The sequence below is a fragment of the Microtus oregoni genome, unplaced genomic scaffold, assembly GCF_018167655.1.
Source record: "Microtus oregoni isolate MIOR12 unplaced genomic scaffold, Mior012 000061F_ref0000440, whole genome shotgun sequence".
Classification (NCBI taxonomy): domain Eukaryota; kingdom Metazoa; phylum Chordata; class Mammalia; order Rodentia; family Cricetidae; genus Microtus; species Microtus oregoni.
The window spans coordinates 6,246,919-6,273,685 of record NW_024543871.1 but is presented as its reverse complement, the minus strand read 5'-3'; the positions used below and the strand labels follow the sequence as shown (position 1 = coordinate 6,273,685).

General features: G+C 42.2%; 1 protein-coding gene across 1 annotated transcript in view; it reads right to left on the bottom strand.

Annotated features, from left to right (window-relative positions):
- Positions 1–26,767, bottom strand: part of Ctps2 (CTP synthase 2) — a 108,380-nt gene that overhangs the window by 72,054 nt on the left and 9,559 nt on the right. The window contains exons 4-10 of the mRNA XM_041639941.1: positions 25,525–25,625; positions 21,279–21,395; positions 21,063–21,146; positions 19,830–19,910; positions 9,263–9,414; positions 2,981–3,113; positions 1,423–1,511 (exon numbers count right to left, since the gene is read on the bottom strand). Coding sequence (XP_041495875.1) covers positions 1,423–1,511; positions 2,981–3,113; positions 9,263–9,414; positions 19,830–19,910; positions 21,063–21,146; positions 21,279–21,395; positions 25,525–25,625 — 757 coding nt within the window. The remainder of the gene's footprint in view (positions 1–1,422; positions 1,512–2,980; positions 3,114–9,262; positions 9,415–19,829; positions 19,911–21,062; positions 21,147–21,278; positions 21,396–25,524; positions 25,626–26,767) is intronic.

Below are 26,767 nucleotides of genomic sequence, written 5' to 3'. Positions count from 1 at the left end.
TGGACTATATAATGAGATCTGTCTCAAAAGGCAAAAACAAATAAATAAAAGAATATAAAATAAAAGAATTAGTCAGGCAATGGTGGCTTGCGCCTTTAATCCCAGCACTCAGGAGGCAGAGGCAAACAGAGGTCTGTGAGTTCAAGGCCAGCCTAGTCTACAGAGTGAGTTCCAGAACAGCCTGGGCTAAATACAGAGAAACCCTGTCTCAAAAACAAAACAAAACAAAACAAAAAAATTTCTGAGGGCTGGCAGAAAGGGAGAAAGAAAGAGAAACATAAAATGAATGAAAATAAAAATGGATTAAAGTCCTTTTGTTGTTAAATTTTTGAGACAGGGACTCATGGAGTACAGACCAGCCCCAAACTCACTCTATAGACAAGACTAGACTTTAAATATGAATCCTCGCACCTCATTCTCCCAAGCATTGGGATTACAGGTATGTACTATCACACCTAGCTGGGTTCTAACTACTATAGAAAAACTTGCAGCGTCTTATGCCATCAGAAAGAGTTAAGCTGATAAAAGCAGCCTATGATTTCAAGTAAGTAACAGTGAATGAAAATGCCCTGGCTAGAACAAACACTTAAACTAAAAAACAACAGTTTGAGCTATGTAGCTTTGAGACCAGTCTGGTCTGCAGAGAAAGTTCCAGGATAGCCAGAGCTACACACAAACAGCCTACCTCAAATAACCAAATGTGAAGGGTTGGGGATACAGCTCAGTTGTTAAGAGTACTTGTGTAGGCTGGGCGGTGGTGGCCTTTAATCCCAGTACTCAGGAGGCAGAGGTAGGTGGATCTCCGTGAGTTCAAGGTCAGCTTGGTCTACTAGAGCTAGTTCCAGGACAGGCTCCAAAACTACAGAGAAATTTTGTCTCAAAAAGCCTTGTCTCAAGAAACCTTGTCTAACACATAGTCCTAGGATTCCATTCCCAGCACCCCCTAAACAAGGCCTGATAGTGCATGCCTATAAACCCCGAACATGGGAGGTGGAGACAAGAGGATCAGGAGTTCAAGGTTGCCCTAAGATATACAATTTCCAGGCCAGCCTGGGCTACACAGGCCTTCTTTCAGCAATTAATTAATTAATTAAAATAAAAATAAATTAGTAAACACATGGAAAAGAAAATCAGAGAAAGGTCCTGTTTATACTTAATTTTCTATATGCAGTAGGCATTACTGCATCTTTCGGCACTCTTTCCCTCTAATATAGTCTCCCCACCCTCTCCAAATAAAACCACTTCCTCTGCCCGTGTCACCTGAATGCAATGTTGCATGAAAAATGCACAAAGACCACCCACAAAGACCACCCAAACTCCTACCTCCACATGCACAAAACTTAGCAACTGTGGCAAGAGAAATAATTACAGAGAAACCACAATGACATTGTCCTCCTCATGTGGACAGTTCCTGGTACTCACTCAGCTATGCACAGCTTCTGCCAAGCTTCATGGAATTTCATAGGGTCCTCAGCTTTCATGACTGGCTCCAGATCAATGGAGTCTATGTACTAAAAAGCAAAACAATAACATCAAAAATCCAACAGGTTGAAGGAACATTAAAAAAAACACTCAATAATACTACAGCTATCTAAAGTTGTTCAATAACTGAGAGCTAGTCTAGCTCAGTAGTAGCTCATGAGGCCTCTCTCTTCCCAGAAGATCTTATAAAGTACAAGTGAATTCAATGTCAGTCTGGCCAAATTAGCAAAGCTCTTTCTCAAAATATAAAATTAAAAAGGTTAGGAATATAGCTTAGTGATATAGAATTTGCCTCATATGCTCAAAGTCCTAGGTTCAAGCCTAGTATCATGAAGCGTAAGGAGAGAAGAGGGAGATGGAAAGAGAGAGACAGAAGAGGGAGAGGAAGAAGGAAAGAAAATGGCCTGGCCACTAAATCTCTACTGAGCTTCCCAGTAAAGAGTAGTTTACACATGTTTTCACAGGTTATCACTGGGGTCTTCCAGCCGAATCTATGCAACTCCATGTTGGAAAGGCCTCTGGTAAGCTTGCACTGGCCTTTCCCCAGACTCTACCCCATAGGACTCATCCACTTGCCGATGTTCCTTTGTATTCTCTGGCTATCAGAAATCTTAGACATGGCTGTATGTTGAGTCCTGTCAGTCTTCCTATTCAACTTTCCACACAGCAGTTGGACTTAGAAGCACTTCATCACAATCTGCCTCTTTGGGAATTCCTAAATTGTGTTTGTTTGGCCGTGCTGTGGAAGGACTTGGTCATACTAAGTAAGCACTCCAGCACTGAGCAACATCCCCAACTATGATGATTTGAAGAAGAATGGCCTCCCATAGGCACATGAATGGTTAGTCCCTAGTTAATGGAATGTTTGAGAAGGATTAGGAAGTGTGGTATTATTGGAGGAGATGTGTCACTGGGGGTGGGGTCTTTGAGATTTCAGAAGTCCTTGCCAGGACCAGTCAGTGTTCCTCTCTCTGCCTGTAACTTGTGGATAACATGGGAGCTCGCAGCTACTTCTCCAGCACCAAGACTGCCTGCCTACTGTCATACTTCTGCCATGATAATGGACTAACCCTCTGAACCTATAAGCAAGCTGCCAATTAAAAAAAGGGGGTTGCCTTAACCATGGTGTTTCTTCACAGCAACAGAACAGTAAATTATGTTTATTTGTTTTGCAGTGCTAGGGATGGAACCCAGGGCCTTGATCATGCTAAATAAACTCTCTAGCACTCTTTAGAATACAAAATACTGGAGTGATGGAACTATCTAGAAAAGGCCTGGAGAGATGGTTCAGCAGTTAAGAACACCCACTACTGGGTTGCCAGCACTCATATCAAGTGGCATAGAAGCACCTGCATCTCCAGCTTCAGGGAGATCCAATGCCTCTGGCCTCCCTCATACACTTTCACTCACATGAACACACGCACACACAGACATAGGTACACATACAAATAACTACAAATCAATAAAGAAATAGCTAGAACAGCAGGCTGGAACTCACCATCAGATTCAACTTGTAATTGATGGCCAAGGCTGAATGTTCCAGTGCTTTGAACACAGAGGCATAGCAGTCCCTGAGTTTGGTATATTTACCAACCAGGGCGATGGAGCATATTTTCTGCAGTCTTTCATACCTGAGAAAGGAATCAAGTTAAAGTATGTACACTTTAACATCACAAGCAACAATGCAGCCACTGCTCTTATTCCAAGTACTTTCAGACCCTTAGAAAGAGACAAGACACTCAGTGAACTTGACACAAATCTCTCCTCCAACATGCCAAACTCTGGTCATCAAACTGATTTCAAAAGCATAAGAAGAACTAGGGCAAGACCTGGGAGCAGCCTCCCCACACACCCAACCACCCCCCCATAGCATTTGCAACCAGCAGAGCCTTGGCCCTGCCCCCACCTGGAGAGGTAAGTGTCTGGGTCCCCAGCTGGAGGGCCCTACTCTCTAGGCCCAAGCTCTTAGAGGAACATCCCATGCCCCAACCCCACCAAGAAAAGCCCCCAGAGACCTAGGAGCAGCCTTCCCACACCCCCAAACAGCCCCTTGGCATCTGAGACCACCAGAGCCTGGACTCTGCCTACACTGGAGAGGTGAGGGTCTGTGTTCTGGACTGGAGGGCATTAATGTCTAGGCTCTAGACCCTACAGCACATCTCATGCCTTACCCCCACTCAGCGAAGCCCCCAAAAACTGGGAGCAGCCTCCCACACCCAGAACCATCCCCCACAGCATCTGTGACCACCAGAACCTTGACCCTGAAGACACCTGGAGAAGGTGAGTGTCTGGGTCCTCGGCTGGAGAACCCTACTCTCAAGTCCCAGCCCTACCCCAATCCATTCTGGCACATTCCATGCCCTACCCACACCCAGCAAAGACTCAGGGACCTGGGAGCAGCCTTCCCACACCTTGGATCATCCTCCAAGGCATCAGCAAACACCAAAGCCTTGGCCCCGCCTACACCTGGAGGAGCCTCAGAGCCATATCAGTGTCCATCAGAGGCCTGGAGGAAGAGGAACCTAAGCTACAGACCCCGACTGCACCAACTGGAGGAAGAGGGACACCCGGAAGCAGAGACCCCACCTATACCCACTGGAGAGAAAGGAATGGGCAGATGGTACTGTAAGAATACATTCAAAAACATAAAGAGCAAAATGGCACCACCAAAAACTAGTGGTTCAACATCATCAAGACCTGAATATCTCAGTGCAGACAAAGCAGAAGAAAACCACCTTAAAAATAATTTTATGAAGATGATAGAGTTCCCTAAAGAAGAAATGAAAAATTCCCTTAAAGAAGTAGAGGAAAAGACAAACAAAAAATTGGAAGCAATCAACAAATCCCTTAGAGAAAGCAAAGGAAGCCAAGACAAAAAATCAAATGGGAAGGAAATGGCTCAAGACATGAAAACTGAAATAAAGACAATAAAGAAAACACAAACCAAGAGAATTCTGGGAATGGAAAATGTGGGCAAACAATCAGGAACTACAGATGCAAGCATATTCAACAAACTATGAGAGATGGAAGAGAGGTGTCAAAGATACAATAGAGGAAACAGATTCATCAAAGAAAATGTTAAATCCAACAAACTCTTAACACAAAATATCCAAGAAATCTGGGGCACCAAAAAAGACCAAATCTAAGAATAATAGGGGTAGAAGAAGGCAAAATCCAGATACAGGCACTGAAAATATATTGAACAAAATCACAGAAGAAAACTTTCCCATCCTAAAGAAGGGCATACCAATGAAAGTACAAGAAGCTTACAGAACATCATATAGACTGGACCAAAAAAAAGTCTCCTCGCCACATAATAAACAAAACACTAAACATACAGAAGAAATAAAGAATATTAAGAGCAACAAAGGAAAAAACCAAGTAACATATAAAGGCATACATATCAGAATTACACCTGACTTCTCAATGGAAACTCTGAAGGCCAGGAAGTCCTGGACAGATGTGCTGCAGACACTAAGAGACCACAGATGCAAACCCAGACTACTATACCCAGCAAAGCTTTCAATCACCATAGATGTAGAAAACAAGATGTTCCATGGCAAAACCATATTTAAACAATACCTATCTACAAACCCAACCCTACAAAAAGTACTAGAAGGAAAACTCCAACCCAAGGAAGTTAGCTACACCCACAAGAACACAGGCAATAGATAACCACACAATAGCAAACCCCAAAGAAGGGAAACATACATACAATACCAACAACAACAACAAAACCAAAAATAACAGGAATTAACAATCATTGGTCATTAATATCTCTTCATATCAACAGTCTCAATTTATCTATAAAAAGACACAGACTTACAGAATGGTTACAAAAACAGGATCCATTCTTCTACTGCTTACAAGAAACACACCTCAACTTCAATGACAGACATTGCCTCAGAGTAAAGGGTTGGGAAAAGATTTTCCATAAATGGACCTAAGAAACAAGCTGGTGTAGCTATCCTAATATCTAACAAAATAGACTTCAAACTAAAAATCAATCAAAAGAGATGAAGGACATTTCATATTCATCACAGGAAAAATCCATTATGATGAAGTCTTAATTTTAAACATCTATGACCCCCAAAACAAGGGCACCAACATTTGTAAAAGAAACATTACTAAAGCTTAAATCATACATCAACCCACACACACTAATAGTGGAAGACTTCAATATCCCCACTCTCCCCAATGAACAGGATTGTCAGACAGAAACATAACAGAGAAATAAAGGAACTAACAGAAGTTATGACTCAAAGGGTTTAACAGACATCTATAGAACATTCCCCTGAAACACAACAAAATATACCTTCATCTCAGAACATCATGGAACTGTCTCTAGAATTGATCACATACTTGGTCACAAAGCAAACCTCAACAGATACAAAAAAATTGGAGTAACCCCTGTATAAGATCACCATGGCTTAAAGTTAGAATTCCGCAACAACACTAATTGCAGAAACCCCACAAACTAATGAAAATTGAACAACACTCAGCTGGATCACCCCTATGTCAAGAAAGAAATAGCAAGAAATTAAAGACGTCCTAGAATTCAATGAAAATGAATATACAACATACCCAAATTTATGGACACTTTGAAAGCAGAACTAAGAGAAAAATTCATAGCATTAAGTGCCTATATCATCAAAAACCTGTACTAACCAAAATTGGAAAATTAAAAGAAAATGAACAATTTTCTGGATAGGTACCACATACCAAAATTAAATCAAGATCAGAAGTTCACGATCATCCTCAGCCTCACAGTGAGTTCAAGGACAGCCTGGGAAACATGAGATCATACCTCGAAAATAAAAAATAAGCCAGATGTGGTAACACACAAGAGGCAAAGGCAGGCAGAGATCACTACAAGTTTGAGGCATCTCTGGTCTACATCTTGACTTCCAAGCTAGTCAGCTAAACACAGTGATACACTGCCACAAAAACATACAGATAAAATAAATAAAAACACAAAATCGAAAACTAAGCTGGGTGGAGGAAAAAACTTAGAGACTAAAAGTAACGGGAAAGGTAAGACTTCCCAGGAAGATTAATAAATAAAAAAAACTGAGGGAAAGTTGTCATGATGTGGGAGTCCCCTCTGTGTGCTGTGATTACCATTAATGAACAAAAAACCTGCTTTGGACCTATAGCAAGGCAGAACTTAAGTAGGCAGGGAAAGCTAGGCTGAATGCTGGGAGGAAGAAGGGTAGAGTCAGAGAGCTGCCATGGAGCTGCAGCCAGAGTCAGGCAGACATACTGAAACTTTGCCAGTAAGCCACTGCCATGTGGCGATACACAGATTAATAAAAATGGGTAGAATTAATATGTAAGAGTTAGCCAATAAGAAGCTAGAGCTAACAGGCCAAGCAGTGTTTTATATAATACAGTTTCTGTGTGATTATTTTTGGTCTATGCTAGTCAGGCAGCTGGGAACCAAACAAGCAGTTTGTCCTCCAACATTATCAAGCCTTTAACGCTGCTTAGTTTTATCTTGCTCTGTAGAATTCACAGTTGTGTATGTCCAGAAATGGTAAAGCAGTTACCTAGCATGCATTAAGCCCTGGGTTCATTCCCCAGTATTACAAAATGATGATGTTGATAATGATTATAATGATGCTGATGAATTCCTGATAACAGAAAGCAAGTTAATCTCAAGCCAAATATGAGAGATGCCACCAGAAGTAGATATTTTGTCCTAAGGTGTGGTCTACCTACTTAGCAGCTGCCAGTGTGCAAAAGAGTTGGCCGGGTCTCACTTTTTCTCTGCAGAAAGCTGAAGGACATGGCTCTGACCCAAAAGAAGGCACGCTAAAGACAATTACAGGCTCCTCCTTCTATTCACTCATGTCCAAACTTCCTTGACAGAAATCCCATGGTGATAGATGGAACAGATGAGCGCATGAGCCAAACACCCCAGGGTGAGGCCTGCTGTGCTGGCTGGCTGATATACTAAGTCTGTCCCTTATACTCACTTTCCCTTCCCAGATCAACCAAAGGTCCCTCTCACATGATTAACACAGCTATCACAGATGTGTGAGGCAGGCTTCTGGGAAATGGGAAGCAGAGTCTACTTTACAGGCCCACCCATCATGGGCAGGTCCCAAAGTGGGAAAGGGTATCTCATTTCAGCCTGGGGTCCCAGGAAAGGACCATATCATATCCACTTTAACTAGGACCGCTGGTGTCTGAGTGGCAGTGAACATCCATCATCAGAGCAGCTGCTCTGCCCTCTCACTGACTCCTTACACATTCTACAGACCACAGCGGGGTTGGCCATTATACATTGCAGTTACCAATAAACCAACAATCCAAAATGATATAGGCACTGCCATCTCCGTTTATTTGGAAGACTGTGGTGAAATGAATGGTTCTCCACTAGGCTGGAGATGTAGCTCACACATTAAGGCTTGTATGCTTGAAGCCCTGGGTTCAATCCTTAAAGGGAGGAAAAAAATTCTCTGGTCATGAAGGCACATGCCCTTAATTCCCTAAGAACCTTATAAACTGAGTGTAGAGGCACACACTTTTAATCCCAGAACTCAGATGACAGTGGCAGGCAGACCTACAAATTTGAGTCTGCCCTGGTCTATAGAACGAGTTCCAGGACAGTCAGGGCTACAAAGAGAAACACTGTCTTGGGAAAAAAAATAAAAAAAAACTTATAAAAATGATCTGGAGGAAGGAACGAGTATAGACTCCTGTAAAGTTGTCTTTTAACTGGTGTGTATGTGTGCATGTGCACAAAATAAATGAATGTGATTTGGAAATAAGTGTTTTTTAAGATATGTAAGTACTGGATGGGTGCTGTGAACGGTGGTGGGTACATATGTACAACCTCAGCAATCTGGAGGTGGAGTAGAAGTTCAAGGCCAGTATGGGCTGCAGGAGACTATGCCAAAACCAAACAAACAAACCACTTTCAGATGGAGTGCTAAATGTAGAGTCAAGCTTCCCATTTAAAGGACCTTCTTTAGGAAATGTTAGCCAAATCTTAAATGAAACAAAAACTCTGCAACACTTACAAGCATAAATTAGGCTAGGGATAGGGCTCAGCAAAGAGCACTTGCCTAACATGCACAAGTTCTGGCCCCAGGACTGACAAAAAGAAAAAAGTGGAGTAAATAAAAAGTAAATTAACGTATTAATCAAACATCCAGAATTAAAAATATTCCTTTGAGCTGGACAGTGGTAACACACACCTTTAATCCCAGCACTTAGAAGGCTGAGAGAGACAGATCTCTGTGAGTTCAAGGCCAGCCTAGTCTATATATATATATATATATATATATATATATATATATATTCCTTTGGGAATCCAAATCCCTTTAACTCATTTGGGTTTAAGTACAACAAAGACAATGGCTACAAAAATCTTCAAAGAACACAGAGAAAGACTCTAACAACAAATTTAGATATAGCTACACCAGAACATACACATACAAAAAGGTAAAGAAGGCAGACTGGCCCTTTGAAGTAGGTTTTACTTCCACCTACAAGGCCAAGAATTATTAAAAAATTGCGTAAAGAGGCCAAGGTGATAGCTCAGTTAGTAGAGAACTTGCCACAAAAGCATGAGAACTCAGTCCAAACCCATATAAAGCCAGAGGCTGTAGTATGTTTATCTGTAATCCTTTTTTTTATCTGTAATCTTGCAGTCCTAATTTCCTATGTATTTATAAAGACTGAGAAAGTCTGGAACAAACTGGGAGAAGTTTTTTTTACAAGTTCTAGCTATGTTAAAAAATTTTATACATAAATAATTCATCTCACATACCTGTCAGTCATGGCTTTCCACTTGTAAAGCAAATTACTTGAACAGTCACTGATGGGCAGGTTCAATCTCTCTTTAAAATATTTAACCACGCCTTGCTCCTCCAAAAGAAGAGGCACTCGGTAGATGGAAGAAACATCATGGATACAGAGGACCTGATCAATGAAAATAAAACATCTTTCTTAATACACCACTGGAATAAGACAAAACTCAAGAAACAGTTTATAGTGAAATAAGAAAAATCAAGAAAGCTACGTGTTAGAGAACAGGCCTAATTCCAGCATCCCAGGAAGTGATGCAAGAGGACCATAATAAATTCAAGACCAGTCTCAGCTATACAGCAAAATACAACTTCAGAAAGGAAGGGAGGGAAGGAGAGCAAAAGGGAGGGAGGGAGCAGTGATGTTTAGTTTTAACTGTCAACTTGATACAATCTATATTCACCTCGGGAGAAGAGTTTCAAATGATAATTGCCTAAACCAAACTGGCCTTTGAGCATGTCTGTCAGGGTTTCTTTTTTTTCTTTTCTTTTTTTTTTAAAACAAAGATCTCACTATGCAGCCCTGGCTAGCTTTGAAATCACTATGTAGACCAGGACTGATCCCAAATTCACAGAGACCCACCTGCCTCTGGCTACTGAGTGATGAGATTAAAGACATATGCCACGCCTTCTGGCTTGGAATTTCTTAATTTCCTTAACTGACATAAAAAAGATCCAGCCTAAAACTGAGTGGCACTATTCTCTGGATTTTGGCCCTAGACCATAGACAAGGGAGCTAAGCAGTCGGCATGTACATGTATTACCCCATTTCTCTGTGTTCTTGAGTGTGAATGTGATGTGACTAGCTGCTTCAAATTCCTTCAGCCTTAACCTCCCAAAAGACTAGAATGTAACCAAGAACCCTAAGTTAAAAAAAAAAACCTCTTTCCCCCTAAGCTGGGTATTTTATCACAGGAACAGAAGGGAAAGCAAGACAGCTAGATATATAACTCATTTGGCAGACTGCCTGCTTAGCGTACGTGAGGACCTTGGGTTTGACTACCAGCAGCACCACATAGAACCAAGCAAGGTGGCACACACCCATGACCAGAACACTTGAGAAGTAAGGACAGGAAGAACAGAAGTTCAAGATCATACTCAGCCAAACAGAAAGTCCAATGTTAGCCTAGACTACATAAAAAAAGAACAATCAAAAAAGAAAGAACTGAGAGCTGGTGAGATGACCCAGCAGGGCACCAAATCTGATAACCTGCGTTCCAGTCCCAGAATAGACATGGTAGAAGGAGAACTGGCTCCCCAAAATTGCCTTCTGACCACCACACTCATGAATAAACATACACATGCAATAAATAAATGTTACAAGGTTTTTCTTTAAAAAAAAAAAGAAGAAAGGAAAAGAAAGGGATTGGGAGTTTAACTCAGTGGTAGAGCAATTGCCTAGTAAGCACAAGGCTCTGGGTTTATTTCTCAGCTCCAAAGGGTAAAAAAAAAGAGACAAAAAAAGAGAAATGAATGAATTTGGGCTAGAGAGATGGCTAAACACCTAAAAGTATTTGTTGCTCTTTCAGAGGACCTAGGTTTGACTCTCATCACCCACAAGGTAGCTCACAACTATCACTGTGGTAGTTTGAATAAGGACAGCCTTCAAAGGCTTACATATTTGAAAACATAGTTGCCAGGGAGTGAAACTGTTTGAACGGATTACAAGGATTAGGAGGAGTGTCCATGTTGGAATGGAGTAGGTGTAGCCTTGTTGGAGTCACTGAGGGTGGACTTTGAAATTTTAAAAGCCCATGCCAAGTCCAGTCTGTTTCTGTTTCTCTCTCTCTGCCTATGAATGATGTAGCTATGGATGATGTAATTCTCAGTAATTGTTCCAGTGCCTGCCTGTATGCTACCATGCTCCCCAACATGATGATAATAGACTAAGCCTTTAAAACTTTAAGGAAGCCCCTAATTTAAATGCTTTATCTTATAAGAATTGCCTTGCTGATCTCTCGGCGCCAGGAGACTCAGCGTTGGGGTGAGTTTCTGACCCTGCGGCGCCAGCCCGGGAAGGGGAGTTCAGAGGTTCCTTGGCCCCCTATCCTTCTTGAGCTCTCGGCAGGGCCCCCACTCCCTGCATACCTCCTCTTTCTTCCTAGCCCACCCAGCTCCCATCCAGAACCCTCCCCACCTCGGCCCCACTGTCCTCTTTCTGCAAATAACATCACCCAGCCCAGCCAGACTGGGCACTGGGTCCGAATCATCGGGGCACCCAAGCGGGCGGGAGTCTCTTTGTTTCTATGGCCTGCCTGCACCAAGCAGGGTAGGCGCTTTGTTTGCGACCTGCCCACCAGCACGGAGGCCTGATCTCTAGGCGCCAGGAGACCCAGCGTTGGGGTGAGTTTCTGGCCCCACGGCGCCAGCCCGGGAAGGGGAGTTCAGAGGTTCCTTGGCCCCCTATCCTTCTTGAGCTCTCGGCAGGGCCCCCACTCCCTGCATACCTCCTCTTTCTTCCTAGCCCACCCAGCTTCCATCCAGAACCCTCCCCAATTTGCCCCACCGCCCTCTTTCTGCACATAACATCACCCAGCCCAGCCTGTCTGGGCACTGGGTCCGAATCCTCAGGGCACCCAAGCAGGCGGGAGTTCCTTTGTTTCTTTGGCCTGCCTGCACCAAGCAGGGTAGGCGCTTTGCCACCTGCCCATCAGCACGGAGGCCTGATCTCTCGGCGCCAGGAGACGCAGCCTTGGGGAGACCCAGCGTTGGGGAGAGACAACGTTGGGGAGATCCAGCATTGGGTAGGCAAGGAGACCTGATCCGGTAAAGAAGATCCATAAGGGAGCATTTGGAAGAAGAGATGGGTAGACGCCAAGGCAAGAATTCGCCCAACAAGCTGAAAAGCAACATGAAGCCACCAGAAACGAGCGACCCCACAACGGGAGGACATGAACACCTTAATCAAGAAGAAGTAGAAAAGGTTGACTTCATGAAAGTGATTGACGCCCTTAAACAGCATGTAAAAAATGCCCTTATAGAAATGGATGAGAAATATAACAGAAAGTTTGAAGAACTGAATAAATCAGTGAATGATACCCTAGAAAACCATGGAAAAACAATCAAACAGATAATGGAAACGGTGCAAGACTTGAAAACTGAAATGGAGGCAAAGAAGAAAACACAAACAGAGGGCCGACTGGACATGGAAAATTTAAGTAAACAAACAGAGTCTACAGAAACAAGCATAACCAACAGAATACAAGAGATAGAAGAAAGAATCTCAGATTCTGAAGATACCATAGAGAAAATAAACACTCTGATCAAAGAAAACAGCAAGTCCAACAAACTCTCATCACAAAATATTCAGGAAATATGGGACACAAAAAAAGACCAAACCTAAGAATAATAGGAGTAGAAGAAGGAGAAGAAGTGCAGCTCAATGGTCCAGAAAATATATTTAATAAAATTATAGAAGAAAACTTTCCCAACCTAAAGAAGGATATACCTATGAAGGTTCAAGAAGCATACAGAACACCATATAGGCTGGATCAAAAAAGAACATCCCCTCGCCATATAATTATCAAAACACAAAGCATACAGAATAAGGAAAGAATATTAAGATCTGCAAAGGAAAAAGGCCAAATTACTTATAAAGGTAAACCTATCAGACTTACACCTGACTTCTCCATGGAAACCATGAAAGCCAGAAGGTCCTGGATAGATGAACTTCAAAAACTAAGAGACCATGGATGCAAGCCCAGATTACTATACCCAGCCAAGCTTTCGTTCACTATAAATGGAGAAAATAAAATTTTCCAGGATGAAAACAAATTTAAACAATACGCAGCCACAAATCCAGCCTTACAGAAAGTGATAGAAGGAAAATCACTAACCAAGGAGCCCAACAATGACCACAATAACTCAGACATCTAGAGACCTTCACCAACACAAATCAAAGAAGGGAAACACACAAACTCTACGACTAAAAAAATGACCGGAGTTAACATCCACTGGTCATTAATATCACTTAATGTCAATGGACTCAACTCACCTATTAAAAGGCACAGGCTAAGAGATTGGATACGAAAACAGGATCCAACATTCTGCTGTTTACAAGAAACACACCTCAACCACAAAGACAGGCACCTACTCAGAGTAATGGGCTGGGAAAAGGCTTATCAAGCAAATGGACCTAAGAAACAAGCAGGTGTGGCCATACTAATCTCTAACAAAGTTGACTTCAAACTTAAATCAATCAGAAGAGATGGAGAGGGGCATTTTATACTCATAACAGGAACAGTTCAGCAGGATGAAGTCTCAATTCTGAACATCTATGCCCCTAATTTAAAAGCACCCATGTACATAAAAGAAACATTGCTAAAACTCAAGGCAGCCATCAAACCGCATACACTAATAGTAGGAGACTTCAACACTCCTCTCTCACCAATGGACAGGTCAATCAGACAGAAACCTAACAGAGAAATAAGAGAATTAATGGAGGTAATGAATCAAATGGACTTAACAGACATCTATAGAACATTCCACCCAAATAGGAAAGAATATACCTTCTTCTCTGCAGCTCATGGAACCTTCTCAAAAATCGACCACTAAAGTCGGTAACAAAGCAAACATCCACAGTTACAAAAAAATATTAGTAACCACCTGTGTCTTATCAGATCACCATGGATTAAAGTTAGAATTCAACAACAATGCTACCCCCAAAAAGCCTACAAACTCATGGAAACTGAACAGTCAACTACTGAACCATACCTGGATTAAGGAAGAAATTAAGAAAGAAATTAAAGTCTTCCTGGAATTCAATGAAAATAAAGAAACAACATACTTAAACTTATGGGACACTATGAAAGCAGTCCTAAGAGGAAAGTTCATAGCACTAAGTGCCCACTTAAAGAAAACAGAGAAAGCTCACATTGGAGACTTAACAGCCCAACTGAAAGCTCTAGAAAAAAAAGAAGCAGACTCACCTAGGAGGAGGAGAAGACTGGAAATAATCAAACTGAGGGCTGAAATCAACAAAATAGAAACACAGAAAACAATCCAAAGAATCAATGAAACAAAAAGCTGGTTTCTGGAGAAAATCAACAAGATTGACAAACCCCTATCCAAACTAATCAAACGGCAGAGAAAGAATTTGCAAATCAATAAGATCAGAAATGAAAAGGGGGACATAACCACAGATACAGAGGAAATTCAGAGAATCATTAGATCTTACTACAAAAGCCTATATGCCACAAAACTGGAAAATGTAAAGGAAATGGACACTTTTTTAGATAAATACCATATACCAAAGTTAAACCAGGACCAGGTGAACAATCTAAATAGACCTGTTAGTCGCGAAGAATTAGAAGAGGTTATCAAAAACCTCCCTACCAAAAAAAGCCCAGGACCAGATGGTTTCAATGCGGAATTCTACCAGAACTTCCAAGAAGATCTAATACCTATACTCCTTAATGTATTTCACAATATAGAAACAGAAGAGTCATTGCCAAATTCCTTTTATGAAGCTACAGTTACTCTGATACCAAAACCGCACAAAGACTCAACCAAGAAAGAAAATTATAGACCAATCTCACTCATGAACATCGATGCAAAAATCCTCAACAAAATACTGGCAAACCGAATCCAAGAACACATTAGGAAAATTATCCATTATGATCAAGTAGGCTTCATCCCAGGGATGCAGGGCTGGTTCAACATACGAAAATCTATCAATGTAATCCAGCCTATAAATAAACTGAAAGAAAAAAACCATATGATCATTTCATTAGATGCTGAAAAAGCATTTGACAAAATTCAACACCCCTTTATGATAAAAGTATTGGAGAGATTAGGGATACAAGGGTCATACCTAAATATAATAAAAGCTATATACAGCAAGCCGACAGCTAACATTAAATTAAATGGAGAGAAACTTAAAGCCATCCCACTAAACTCAGGAACACGACAAGGCTGTCCACTCTCACCATACCTCTTCAATATAGTACTTGAAGTTCTAGCAATAGCAATAAGACAACATAAGGGGATCAAAGGGATTCGAATTGGAAAGGAAGAAGTTAAACTTTCGTTATTTGCAGATGATATGATAGTGTACATAAGCGACCCCCAAAACTCCACCAAAGAACTTTTACAGCTGATAAACACCTTTAGTAACGTGGCAGGATACAAGATCAACTCCAAAAAATCAGTCGCCCTCTTATACACAAAGGATATGGAAGCAGAGAGGGAAATCAGAGAAGCTTCACCTTTCACAATAGCCACAAACAGCATAAAATATCTTGGGGTAACTCTAACCAAGGAAGTGAAAGATCTATTGGACAAGAACTTTAAGGCATTGAAGAAAGAAATTGAGGAGTATACCAGAAAATGGAAGGACCTTCTTTGCTCTTGGATTGGGAGGATCAACATAGTAAAAATGGCAATTCTACCAAAGGCAATTTATAGATTCAATGCAGTCCCCATCAGGGTCCCATCAAAATTCTTCACAGATCTTGAGAGGACAATAATCAACTTTATATGGAAAAACAAAAAAACCCAGGATAGCCAAAACAATCCTATACAATAAAGGATTGTCTGGAGGCATTACCATCCCTGACTTCAAACTCTATTACAGAGCTACAGTGATGAAAACAGTGTGGTACTGGCATAAAAACAGAGAAGTTGACCAATGGAATCGTATAGAAGACCCGAATTTTAACCCACAAACCTATGAACACCTCATTTTTGATAAAGGAGCCAAAAGTATACAATGGAAGAAAGAAAGCATTTTTAACAAATGGTGCTGGCATAACTGGATGTCAACCTGTAGAAGAATGAAAATAGACCCATATCTATCATCATGCACAAAACTCAAGTCCAAATGGATTAAAGACCTCACTATCAGTCAGAACACAGTGAACCTGATAGAAGAGAAAGTGGGAAGTACCCTACAGGAGATGGGCACAGGAGATCGCTTCCTATGTGTAACCCCAACAGCACAGACTTTAAGGGCAACATTGAATAAATGGGACCTACTAAAACTGAGAAGCTTCTGTAAAGCAAAGGACACTGTCACCAAGACAAATAGGCCACCTACTGACTGGGAGAAGATCTTCACCAACCCCGCAACAGACAAAGGTCTGATCTCCAAAATATATAGAGAACTCAGGAAACTAGACTTTAAAATGCTAATTAACCCAATTAAAAAATGGGGCACTGAACTGAACAGAGAATTCTCAGCAGAGGAAGTTCAAATGGCCAAAAGACACTTAAGGTCATGCTCAACCTCCTTAGCAATCAGGGAAATGCAAATCAAAACAACTTTGAGATATCATCTTACACCTGTCAGAATGGCTAAAATAAAAAACTCCAATGATAGCCTTTGCTGGAGAGGCTGTGGAGGAAGGGGTACCCTCATCCATTGCTGGTGGGAATGCAATCTTGTGCAACCACTTTGGAAATCGGTGTTTCGGTTTCTCAGGAAATTCGGGATCAACTTACCCCTGGACCCAGCAATACCACTCCTGGGAATATACCCAAGAGATGCCCTATCACATGACAAGAGCATTTGTTCAACTATGTTCATAGCAGTATTATTTGTAATAGCCAGAACCTGGAAACAACTTGATGCCCTTCAATGGAAGAATGGATGAAGAAAGTGTGGAATATCTACACATTAGAGTACTATGCTGCGTTAAAAAACAATGACTTCTCAAATTTTGCATGCAAATGGATGGAAATAGAAAACACTATCCTGAGTGAGGTATCCCAGACCCAAAAAGATGAACATGGGATGTACTCACTCATAATTGGTTTCTAGCCATAAACAAGGGTCACGGAGTCTACACTTGGTGATCCCAAAGAAGCTAAGTAAGAAGGTGAACCAAAGGAAAACCATATAGTTGTCCTCTTGGCTATGGGAAGTAGACAAAATTGCCGGGGAGAAAATTGAGATCTTGGGGGTGGGGTGGGATGGGGGTAAGGGGAGATGGGGAGAGAGGGGGGAGAGGGGGAGAATGGGGGGAGCTTGGGGAAGGGGGAGGATTGGGATGAAGGAAGGTTGGATGGGGGAGCACGGAAGCACGGTTCTTAGTTAAGGGAGCCACCTTAGGGTTGGCAAGAGACTTGAACCTAGAGTGGCTCCCAGATACCCAAGCCGAGGTCCCCAGTTAGTTCCTTGGGCAGCTGAGGATGGGGAACCTGAAATGACCCTATCCTAGAGCGATATTGACGAATATCTTGCATATCATCATAGAACCTTCATCGGGTGATGGATGGAGACAGAGACAGAGACCCACACTGGAGCACTGGACTGAGCTCCCAAGGTCCCGATGAGGAGCAGAAGGAGGGAGAACATGAGCAAAGAAGTCGGGACCACGAGGGGAGCACCCACCCACTGAGACAGTGGAGCTGATCTATTGGGAGCTCACCAAGGCCAGCTGAACTGTGACTGAAAAAGCATGGGACAAAACTGGACTCTCTGAGCATGGCGAACAATGAGGGCTGATGAGAACCCAAGGACAATGGCACGAGGTTTTGAACCTACGTAATGTGCTGGCTTTGTGGGAGCCTAGCCAGTTTGGATGTTCACCTTCCTAGAAATGCACGGAGCGGGGAGGACCTAGGACTTACCACAGGGCAGGGAAATCTGACTGCTCTTTGGGCTGGAGAGGGAGGGGGAGAGGAGTGGGGGGAGGGGGAGAAGGGTGGGAGGAGGGGGAGGGAAATGGGAGGCTGGGAGGAGGAGGAAATTTTTTTTTTCTTTTCTCAATAAAAAAAAGTTAAAATAAAAAAAAATAAAAAAAAAAGAATTGCCTTGTTTGACCGGGAGTGGTGGCACATGCCTTTATAAACCCAGCACTCAGGAAGTAGAGTCATGGGTATCTCTGTGAGTTTGAGGCCAGCCTGATCTACAGATCGAGTTCCAGGACAGGCTCCATAGGTTCTGGGAAACCCTGTCTCAAAAAAAAATAGAAAAGAAAAATAAGAACAAAATTGGACCACTAGGGATGAAGAGATAGCTCAGTGGTCGAGAGTACTTACAGCTCTTGCAGAGGATATGAGTTAGGTTCCCAGCATCCACATCATACACATTGTATGGCTCAAAACCACCTGTATTCCAGCTCCAGGAGGATCTGACACCCACAACCTCTTTGGGCATGTGTACTCACTTATACGAGCCCACACACATACATATAAGCTTAAAATAATAAAGATAAATTGTAGAAATAAAAGAGACTCGGATCAATGTTCCAGGTGTTAGACACCACAACAGACAGAGTTGGAACTCCACCTCCTTTCTCTGAGTTCTCAACAATCCAATGCAAAATGTTCTAACTATCTTCTTCTATTCTGGAAACCAGGTTATATTTGCTTAATCCACTGTTTACCAAGACTTCTACATAGATAGCCCAGGCTAGCCTTGATCATGTAACATGAATCACCACACTTGGTTTAGAAATACTTTTGTTTTATTTTGTTTTGTTTTTCTTTTCTGAGACAGGGAGGGAGGGAGGGAGGGAAGGAGGGAGGGAGGGAGGGAGGGAGGGAGGGAGGGAGGGGAAAAAGAAGAGGTGGCTCTAATGGCAGCAGCAGGAGGAAGAAGGCCTGAGGTGTAATCTCAGCAGTGCTCACACAAAACAACTGAACCAAAACAAAGTGGCCCAGAACACACACACAGAAAGAGAGAGAGAGAGAGAGAGAGAGAGAGAGAGAGAGAGAGAGAGAGAGAAGTCCCTTCTTTTAAAAGCAGTTCAGGCTTGGAAACCTAAAGCAGAGGACTCTCTACTCGCCTACACCCCAAACATAAATACCCCACCAAGCAGCTGTCAAGAGAACCCAGAGCTCACATGAATGGTTGCTAGCAAGCCTCACCCTGTTCCTGACCTCCATTCAAGCCACTCTTTTTTCACACCACTCCTTATAACCTGCAGCCAACTGCAACCCCTCATACCATAGGCTTATTGGGAACCAGAGCTAGAAAGAAAAAGATCATCTAAATGTCAGAATACCCAGGCTGAAAGTCCTACAGAACAGAAGGCTAGAGCCTAAATTATGGTAATTTATGGAGTAATGAAACCAGCTAGGCCACCTACATGATCATAAAACACAGCATGAATGTCAGCACACTTGTGCGGTTTAAGGTGTGTTAAGCTATAAAAGGTACAGAAGAAAACTGAACGAGGCAGTAAGTATCCCGTCAAAACACAGGATAAAAAAAATGCTAAAGAAACAGTACACAGTTCTCTTACTAGAAGCTTCACTGAGCTAAAATGCCCACCCTGAGCTTAAAGTGGGGGCTTATGACTATGTTCTCAGCACATGGAATGTTGGAGAATCAGAAATTCGAGGTCAGCCTGGGCTATGTGAGACCCTGTAGCTCAACGAGTAAAAGTACTTGTCACATATCCTTACAACTTGATTTTGACAGGTGAAACCAACCTAAAGGTAGGAGAGAATGAATCCATCCACAAAATTGTCCTCTGAACTCTACACATAGGTCATGGCAGAAGCGCGCACACACACATGCACACTCACACACACATGCGTGCACACACACAAATTTTAATATAAAAAACATTAAGCACCAACCTGCTCAGGGTTCACATGACAAAACATAGAAATCTTCTCCTTCACAGCCATCTCAATAGGTTTGGAACTACGGCAGACAATCTGTGAAAGCCAGTTATGCATGGATCAATACATGGAAACAGGGGTGATCAAATTGCCCAATTCATTGTCAGAAAATCCTTTTATTCTTTTTTTTTACAAGACTAGACCAAGTATGTACTTATTCACTCTGGGCATTCCTCTGTAGCATGAAAAATTGGTCTGGCCACTAGCATAAGCATGTCTCACTAAGTTCAACAGAAATCTACCAGGAAGAAAATATCAAAAATGTCTCTGGTGAAGAGTTAAAAGCTCTACAGGGCTGTTTCATGAAACAGAAGAGAAGGTGGATCAGAAGTTAACAAACTTTCACTAAAGGGTCCCACAGGAAACAGTTTAGCTTTCCAGGTAAGGCACTCCGGGTCCTACTATAGACTTGCCAAAACACAGACTATTTCTTTACACAGACTATACGTAAGTAAATAACTGTATGTCCATAAATTTCTATTTATAAAAATAGGCAGCTGTGCCAGGCAGTAGTGGTACACATCTTTAATCCCAGCACTCAGGAGGCAGAGACAGGAGGATTTCTGTGAGTTCGAGGTCAGACTGGTCTGCAAATCAAGTTCCAGGACAGCCAGAGCTCTTACACAGAAAAATACTGTCCTGAAAAAAAAAAGAAGGCAGCTGCTTTGTGGACTCCTAATTCACCCCCCCCACACACACACACAAACACAAAAGATGCTGGCTGTAACTGGATAATCTGATATAGCAACACATGAATGCCTCTTAGACTAAAGCTCAGAGCAAAGATAGCCAGTCGTTGAAGGGACAGATGAAAATCCCAAGGTTTTACATTCGCTCTGAAGGAGCCAGGAACCTTACAAATGACAGAGCATTGTATCTTGTCTGCTATAAAAGGAACCAAATTAAGGATAGAGAAATATTCTTTTCCTGGATGCCAGACACAAAACAGTTTACCGTCATCAGAATCATTTGAGAGGGACAGATGACTCAGATGGTGCGTTAAAGATGAAGGGACTGGGTGTCGTTTAAAGGTAGAAAATACATGCTTAGCATGTGCTCTCGGTTCCATCCCCAGCACCAACACCAAAAAAGGAAATAAACCATTGTTAGTGGCTGTTAGAGCCTGTGACATGGAGGTCCTACTCCAAAAGATCTTAGAGACAAACTTACCCACTGCACTTAACTCACCAGATCTGGAGACAAGCCCAACCCCCTCAGCGAACGGACACTGTTTTGTGTGGGTTTGGTTTTTTGTTCTCCAGTAACACAGAGCTAAAAAGAAATGAGTCCCCATCAGAACAACTGGACAACTTATGGCTCTTGAATTTCAAAGACAGGTCACATAAAATATCAGTGCAAAACTGATCAAAGTTACTATCTGCAGACTTCTGTGGAAACGCTCACCTGTGGTGCAAGGCTGACATGAATATTACAGAAATTTTCCTTTTTTGCTTTAAACTGGAATTGTCGGAATGCTTCCACAAATGCCATTCCTTCGATGTCTCCAATAGTGCCTCCCAGCTGAGGGTGGAAAAGAAAAATAAGGCACAAATAACCAAACAACTTCCATAGCACACAAACCAATGGAATTTTCTTGCTTTTGAAGTTAAGTAATTTTTCTTTAGAAACAGAATCTGACCATATAGTCCTGGCTGACCTGGAACTTTCTATATAGACCAGGATGACTCTGAAGTCAGAGATCTGTCTACCTCTGCCTCCCAAGTGCTGGAATTAAAGGCATATACCACAACGACCAGATAAGAAATTAATTACTTTTGGAAGAGTTTCATACTGTAGCCCAGGGTGGCCTGGACTTCTACATAGATAGCCCAGGCTAGCCTTGATCATGTAACATGAATCACCACACTTGGTTTAGAAATACTTTTGTTTTATTTTGTTTTGTTTTTCTTTTCTGAGACAGGGAGGGAGGGAGGGAGGGAGGGAGGGAGGGAGGGAGGGGAAAAAGAAGAGGTGGCTATAACGGCAGCAGCAGGAGGAAGAAGGCCTGAGGTGTAATCTCAGCAGTGCTCAGGAGGCTGATTGAAGCTGAAATATTGCTGCAAATTCAAGGCCAACCTGGATTACATACTAACGTCAAGGTTAGCTTGAAATACGTTTAGAAACACTGTCTCAATAAATACAAACAGGGACAGTGGCTCAGTCAATATTGACCTCCAGGTAAGTAGGAGGACACGAGTTAGGATTCACAGCAAATGTACAAAGCTGTGCACAGTAGTGTCTGTAACCCCAGCATAGTACATGTCTGTGACCTCACCCCAGAAGGTGGGAACAGAGACAGGCATATTTAGCCAGCCAGTCCAGCCAAATCATTGAGCTACAGGTTCATGAGACCCTGTCTCAAACAATAAGGTGATGGGCAACTGAGGAAGATAACCAGTGTTGAGCCCGGCTTCCACAGGTATTTGAACGCATATGCACACACGTACACACATACAGCACAGATGCACACAAAAATAAGTATAATTTAAAAGACAGACCAGGCACGGTAACTATCACCTTTAATCTCAGGGCTCAGGATAGAAGTTGGTGGGGCAGGTGGATCTCTGTGAGTTCAAGGTCAACATACCAGTTCCAGGCCAGCCAAGGCTACATTGCGTGCTCCTGTCTGGAAAAAAAAAACTAAAGAAAAGTCTGTACTTAAACCAAACTATATGGGAATGTCTGAGAGGATTCTGTCCTTTGTGTTCTTGTGTTGCGGGGACATAATCCAGAGTCTCACATATGTTAAGCAAGTGCTCCACTGCTGAGCTATATGCCCTTAACCCCCTTCTGGTTTTATTTTGGTGTTTGTTAGTGTGGTTTTTGTTTTGTTTTTGAGACAGTGTTTCTTTGTGTTGCGCTGGATGTCACAGAACTAACTCTGTAGATCAATCTGGCCTCGAACTCACAGAGATCCACCTGCCTCTGCTAGGATTAAAGGCCTATACCACCACCACCTGGCTTGTTAATGTGGGTAGGTTTTTTGTTTTGTTTTGTTTTGTTTTGGGGTTTTTTTGTTTTGTTTTGTTTTGTTTTGCGGGGGAGGTAGTTTTTTGGGACAGAGTCTGACTCTGTAGCTCAGACAGGACTGGAGCTCAATATGTAGCCCAGGCTAGCTTCAAACTCCTTCCCCAGTCTCTGGAGTGCTGGATTGCCGGACCCGAAACTCAGCTTCATCTTGTGCTTTTTGAAGGGGATCCTTTAAATTATCACTGGAACATAAGGAAAAGGACCAAGACTTTAAATCTTATCTGTTCCTGCCCTCATGTGGTCTATTGTGGCACTGCAGCCTCTTAACCCATTTGGAAGTTCCTATTATCACTGTGTTCAGACCCTTGTGATAATACTTTCTTATTGTAAATTTGCATTTATTAAACTTAAAACTCCAAAATTGATAATCCATAAGTTTTAAATAACTTGCATTATAATTTATTGTTATAATTTTTCTATTTTATTATTCTCAATCTTTCATTATATTCAACTTATAAGTTAAAATATTACATGGTTAGCAGTGGTGGCGTACTACTATAATTCTAGCACTTGGGAAGCTGAGGCACAAGGACTGCTCTGAGTTATGGGCTAGCATAGGCTACATAATTAATCCCAGGTTAGCCTGGACTAGAGAGTGAAACCTTGTCTCAAAAAAGTCAGACACAAACAAAAACTTGATCACAAGTATAAATATTTAAGAAACATACACTAGCACTTGGTACTATATATGATCTTGGACAAAAACAAAGAAGTGAAAAGTTAGCTGCAAGGGAGGACTCCATGATGCAGCTTCCAAGAGGTCATCTTCCATAACTAGGTGGGAATTTATTGGAAATTTATGCTATTTTGGTGCCATCCAGCCTTCTTTAAGTAATCCCTCACCTGTAATTTTTGTCGTTATTGCTTTTTTAGACAGGGTCCTACTATATAGCCCTGATTGGCCTGAAACTCTCTACATAGACCATGCTCGCCTCAAACTCACAGAAATCTGCCAGCCTCTGCTGGGAATAAAGATGTGTATCACCATGCCTGGCTTTTATTTTAACTCACCTCTGCTTCCTAAGCAGGATTGATAAACTCACTGATTCATAAAATAATAACAAGAAAACTTAGAACGGGGTAGAGTCTGAAGCTCTGAATCCAACCCCAGTACCATATAAAACTGGATATAGTGATGCATGCTTGTAATCTCAGCACTAGGAAGGTGGAGGCAGAAGGCTCAGAAATTCATGGTCATTCTTGGCTACATAGTAGAGTTTAGGGCCAGGGGTATATGAGACTGTCTTTTATAAATATGTTTAAAAAGGAAACACTAGGGCGAAGGAGATGGCTCAGTGGCGAAGTACTTACTGTGCGAGGCTTGACAACCTGAGTTCAGACCCCCAGAACCCACATGAAAACCAGCTATAGTAGCACAAGTGTCTGTAACTATAGTGTAGGCTTGCCAAGATGTGGGATGTGGAGGCAAGAGGATCATCAGAAGCTCATAAGCCAGCTAGCCTGGTATACAAAGGAGTGAGTTGTAGAGACCCTGCCTCAAACAAGGTGGATGTGGAAGCCGAGGACCAACACTCAAGGTTGTCCTGTGACAGCCACATGAGCACTAGGACACACACACACACACACACACGCGCATTTTCATTTTTAAGAGGATGTACTTCCTTGATATAAATCAGGAAGGAGGGGGCTGCGGAGGTGGCTCAGAGGTTAAGAGCACTGACTGTTCTTCTAAAGATCTTGAGATCAATTCCCAGCAACTACATGGTGGCTCACAGCCATCTGTAATAAGATCTGGTGCCCTCTTCTGGCCTGCAGGCATACATGGAGGCAGAATGTTGCATACACAATAAATAAACAAATAAATCTTTAAAAAAAAAAAAAGAAAAAAGTTCTAAAAAAAAATCAGCAAGGAAGGAATGCCCAGGTAGAAAACAGTCTGCATAACATACTACATTCTACAACCATAAAGGAATGAGAGAAAAGTCAAGGCAGTCAACACGTGCTAAATTCAAATGCTGCTTTCTTGAATGGTTGATATCACCTCCCACCTCCACCATCTGACTTTCCCAACCCAATCTCTACTTTCCACAGCACTCTGCAAATATTTCTCCAATACTAGAAATTAAAATACACTCTGGGATAGGAATGTAGCTCAGTTGGTAAGATATGTGCCTAGCACACATGAAATCCAGGATCCCATCCCCAGCATGGCATAAACCAGGAGGAATGACACATGCCTGTAATCTTAGCACTTGGCAGAAGGATCAGGAGTTCAAAGGCTTTATTGGCTATATATCAAGTTCAAGGCCAGCCTGGGTTACCTAAGACCCTGTTGTTAAATAAACAATATCATACAGTTCATTTGTATGAACAGTGGGTCTATAGACTCCTCAGGGACAGAAGAAAGTATCCATTCCAGGCTCCAACCCCAGCACTGACTATGTTACTCACCTGTCCACACACACAGACCACTGCGTACTCACCCCCAGAGAATGTGTGATTATCTCTTTAATAACTAACTCGTGACCATCTCTGTTGTTCCCTGCTGGAACCCCACCCCCAGCCTAATTTACCATACCAAAGAGGGGAGAGTGAAGGAAAATTGGATGCTTAAAAAGCCAGCAAGGCGGTAGCTTATGAAGAAAAGGTCCACGCTTGCCTCAATAACGCATATCTGGGGTTCTTCCTTATCACTATCCACGGACACCTTGGCTTGATTCATGACCCACTCCTGGATAGCATCAGTAATATGGGGGACAACTGCAGAAAAAGGAAAAAAAACACAGCAGGTTACTTCATGAGAAAGGAAGTATATGGACTTCCCAAATGACGTGAAAGCCACCAGGCAAACGAGACCAGCTGGAGATCTTGTGCCATTGTCTCCACCACTGGAACCAGTACGGACTGAAGAATTTAATTGTTTTCTTCCTTTTTAAATTTTACTTATTTTATGTATATGACTGTTTTTCCTGCATATATGCATGTCCATCATGCCTGGTGCCTTTAGAAGATAGAGGAGGACATTGGCTCCCCTGGAACTGGAGATATACACAGTTATTATCCACCTTATGGGTGCTGCAAACTAAACTAGGGTTCTCTGCAAGAAGAAGTGCTCTTAATTCCTGAGCAACCTCTCCAGCCCCCGATGATTTTCTTTTTGAGGCAATGGCTCATATAGCTCAGGCTGGCCTAAAACCTGCTTTGTAGGTAAAGATGACTTTGAACTTTTCCTGTCTCCACCTCTCAACTGCTGGGATTACAAGTGTGCATGCAGTTCATGAACTCAATAGTTTAAAACAATAATAATTATTGACGAGATGATCCGTGAGTAAGGGTGATTGCCAATAAGCCTGAAGACCAGAGTTCCACTCCCAGACCCCACAAGAGAACCAACTCTGCAGTTGTCCTCTGACTTCCACATGTGCGCCATGGCATGCAAGAATCCACAAAGATACATAGACATATACCTACAGAATAAAAATAAATGTAATAAAATAATAGCAACAAGGCCAGGGATAAGCCAGCACTCAGCAGACTGAAGCAAAATGATTGCCATGAGTTTAAAGCCAGTCAAAGTAAATTCCAGGCCAGCCCACTCCAGACTACTATATGAGACACTGTCTTAAAAAAAACAAGCCAGGTGGTGGTGGCACACACCTTTAATCCCAGCATTTGGGAGGCAGAGGCAGAGGCAGGCGAATCTCTGTGAGTTCAGGGCCAGCCTGGTCTACAGAAAAAGTTCCAGGACAGCCAGGGCTACACAGAGAAACTCTGACTCAAACGAAAACAAAAGCTGGGTGGTAATGGCATACACCTTTAATCCCAGCACACAGAAAAACACAATGGGCTGATTTGAATGTTTCCCACAGTCTTAGACATTTGAATACACAGTCTTAGACATT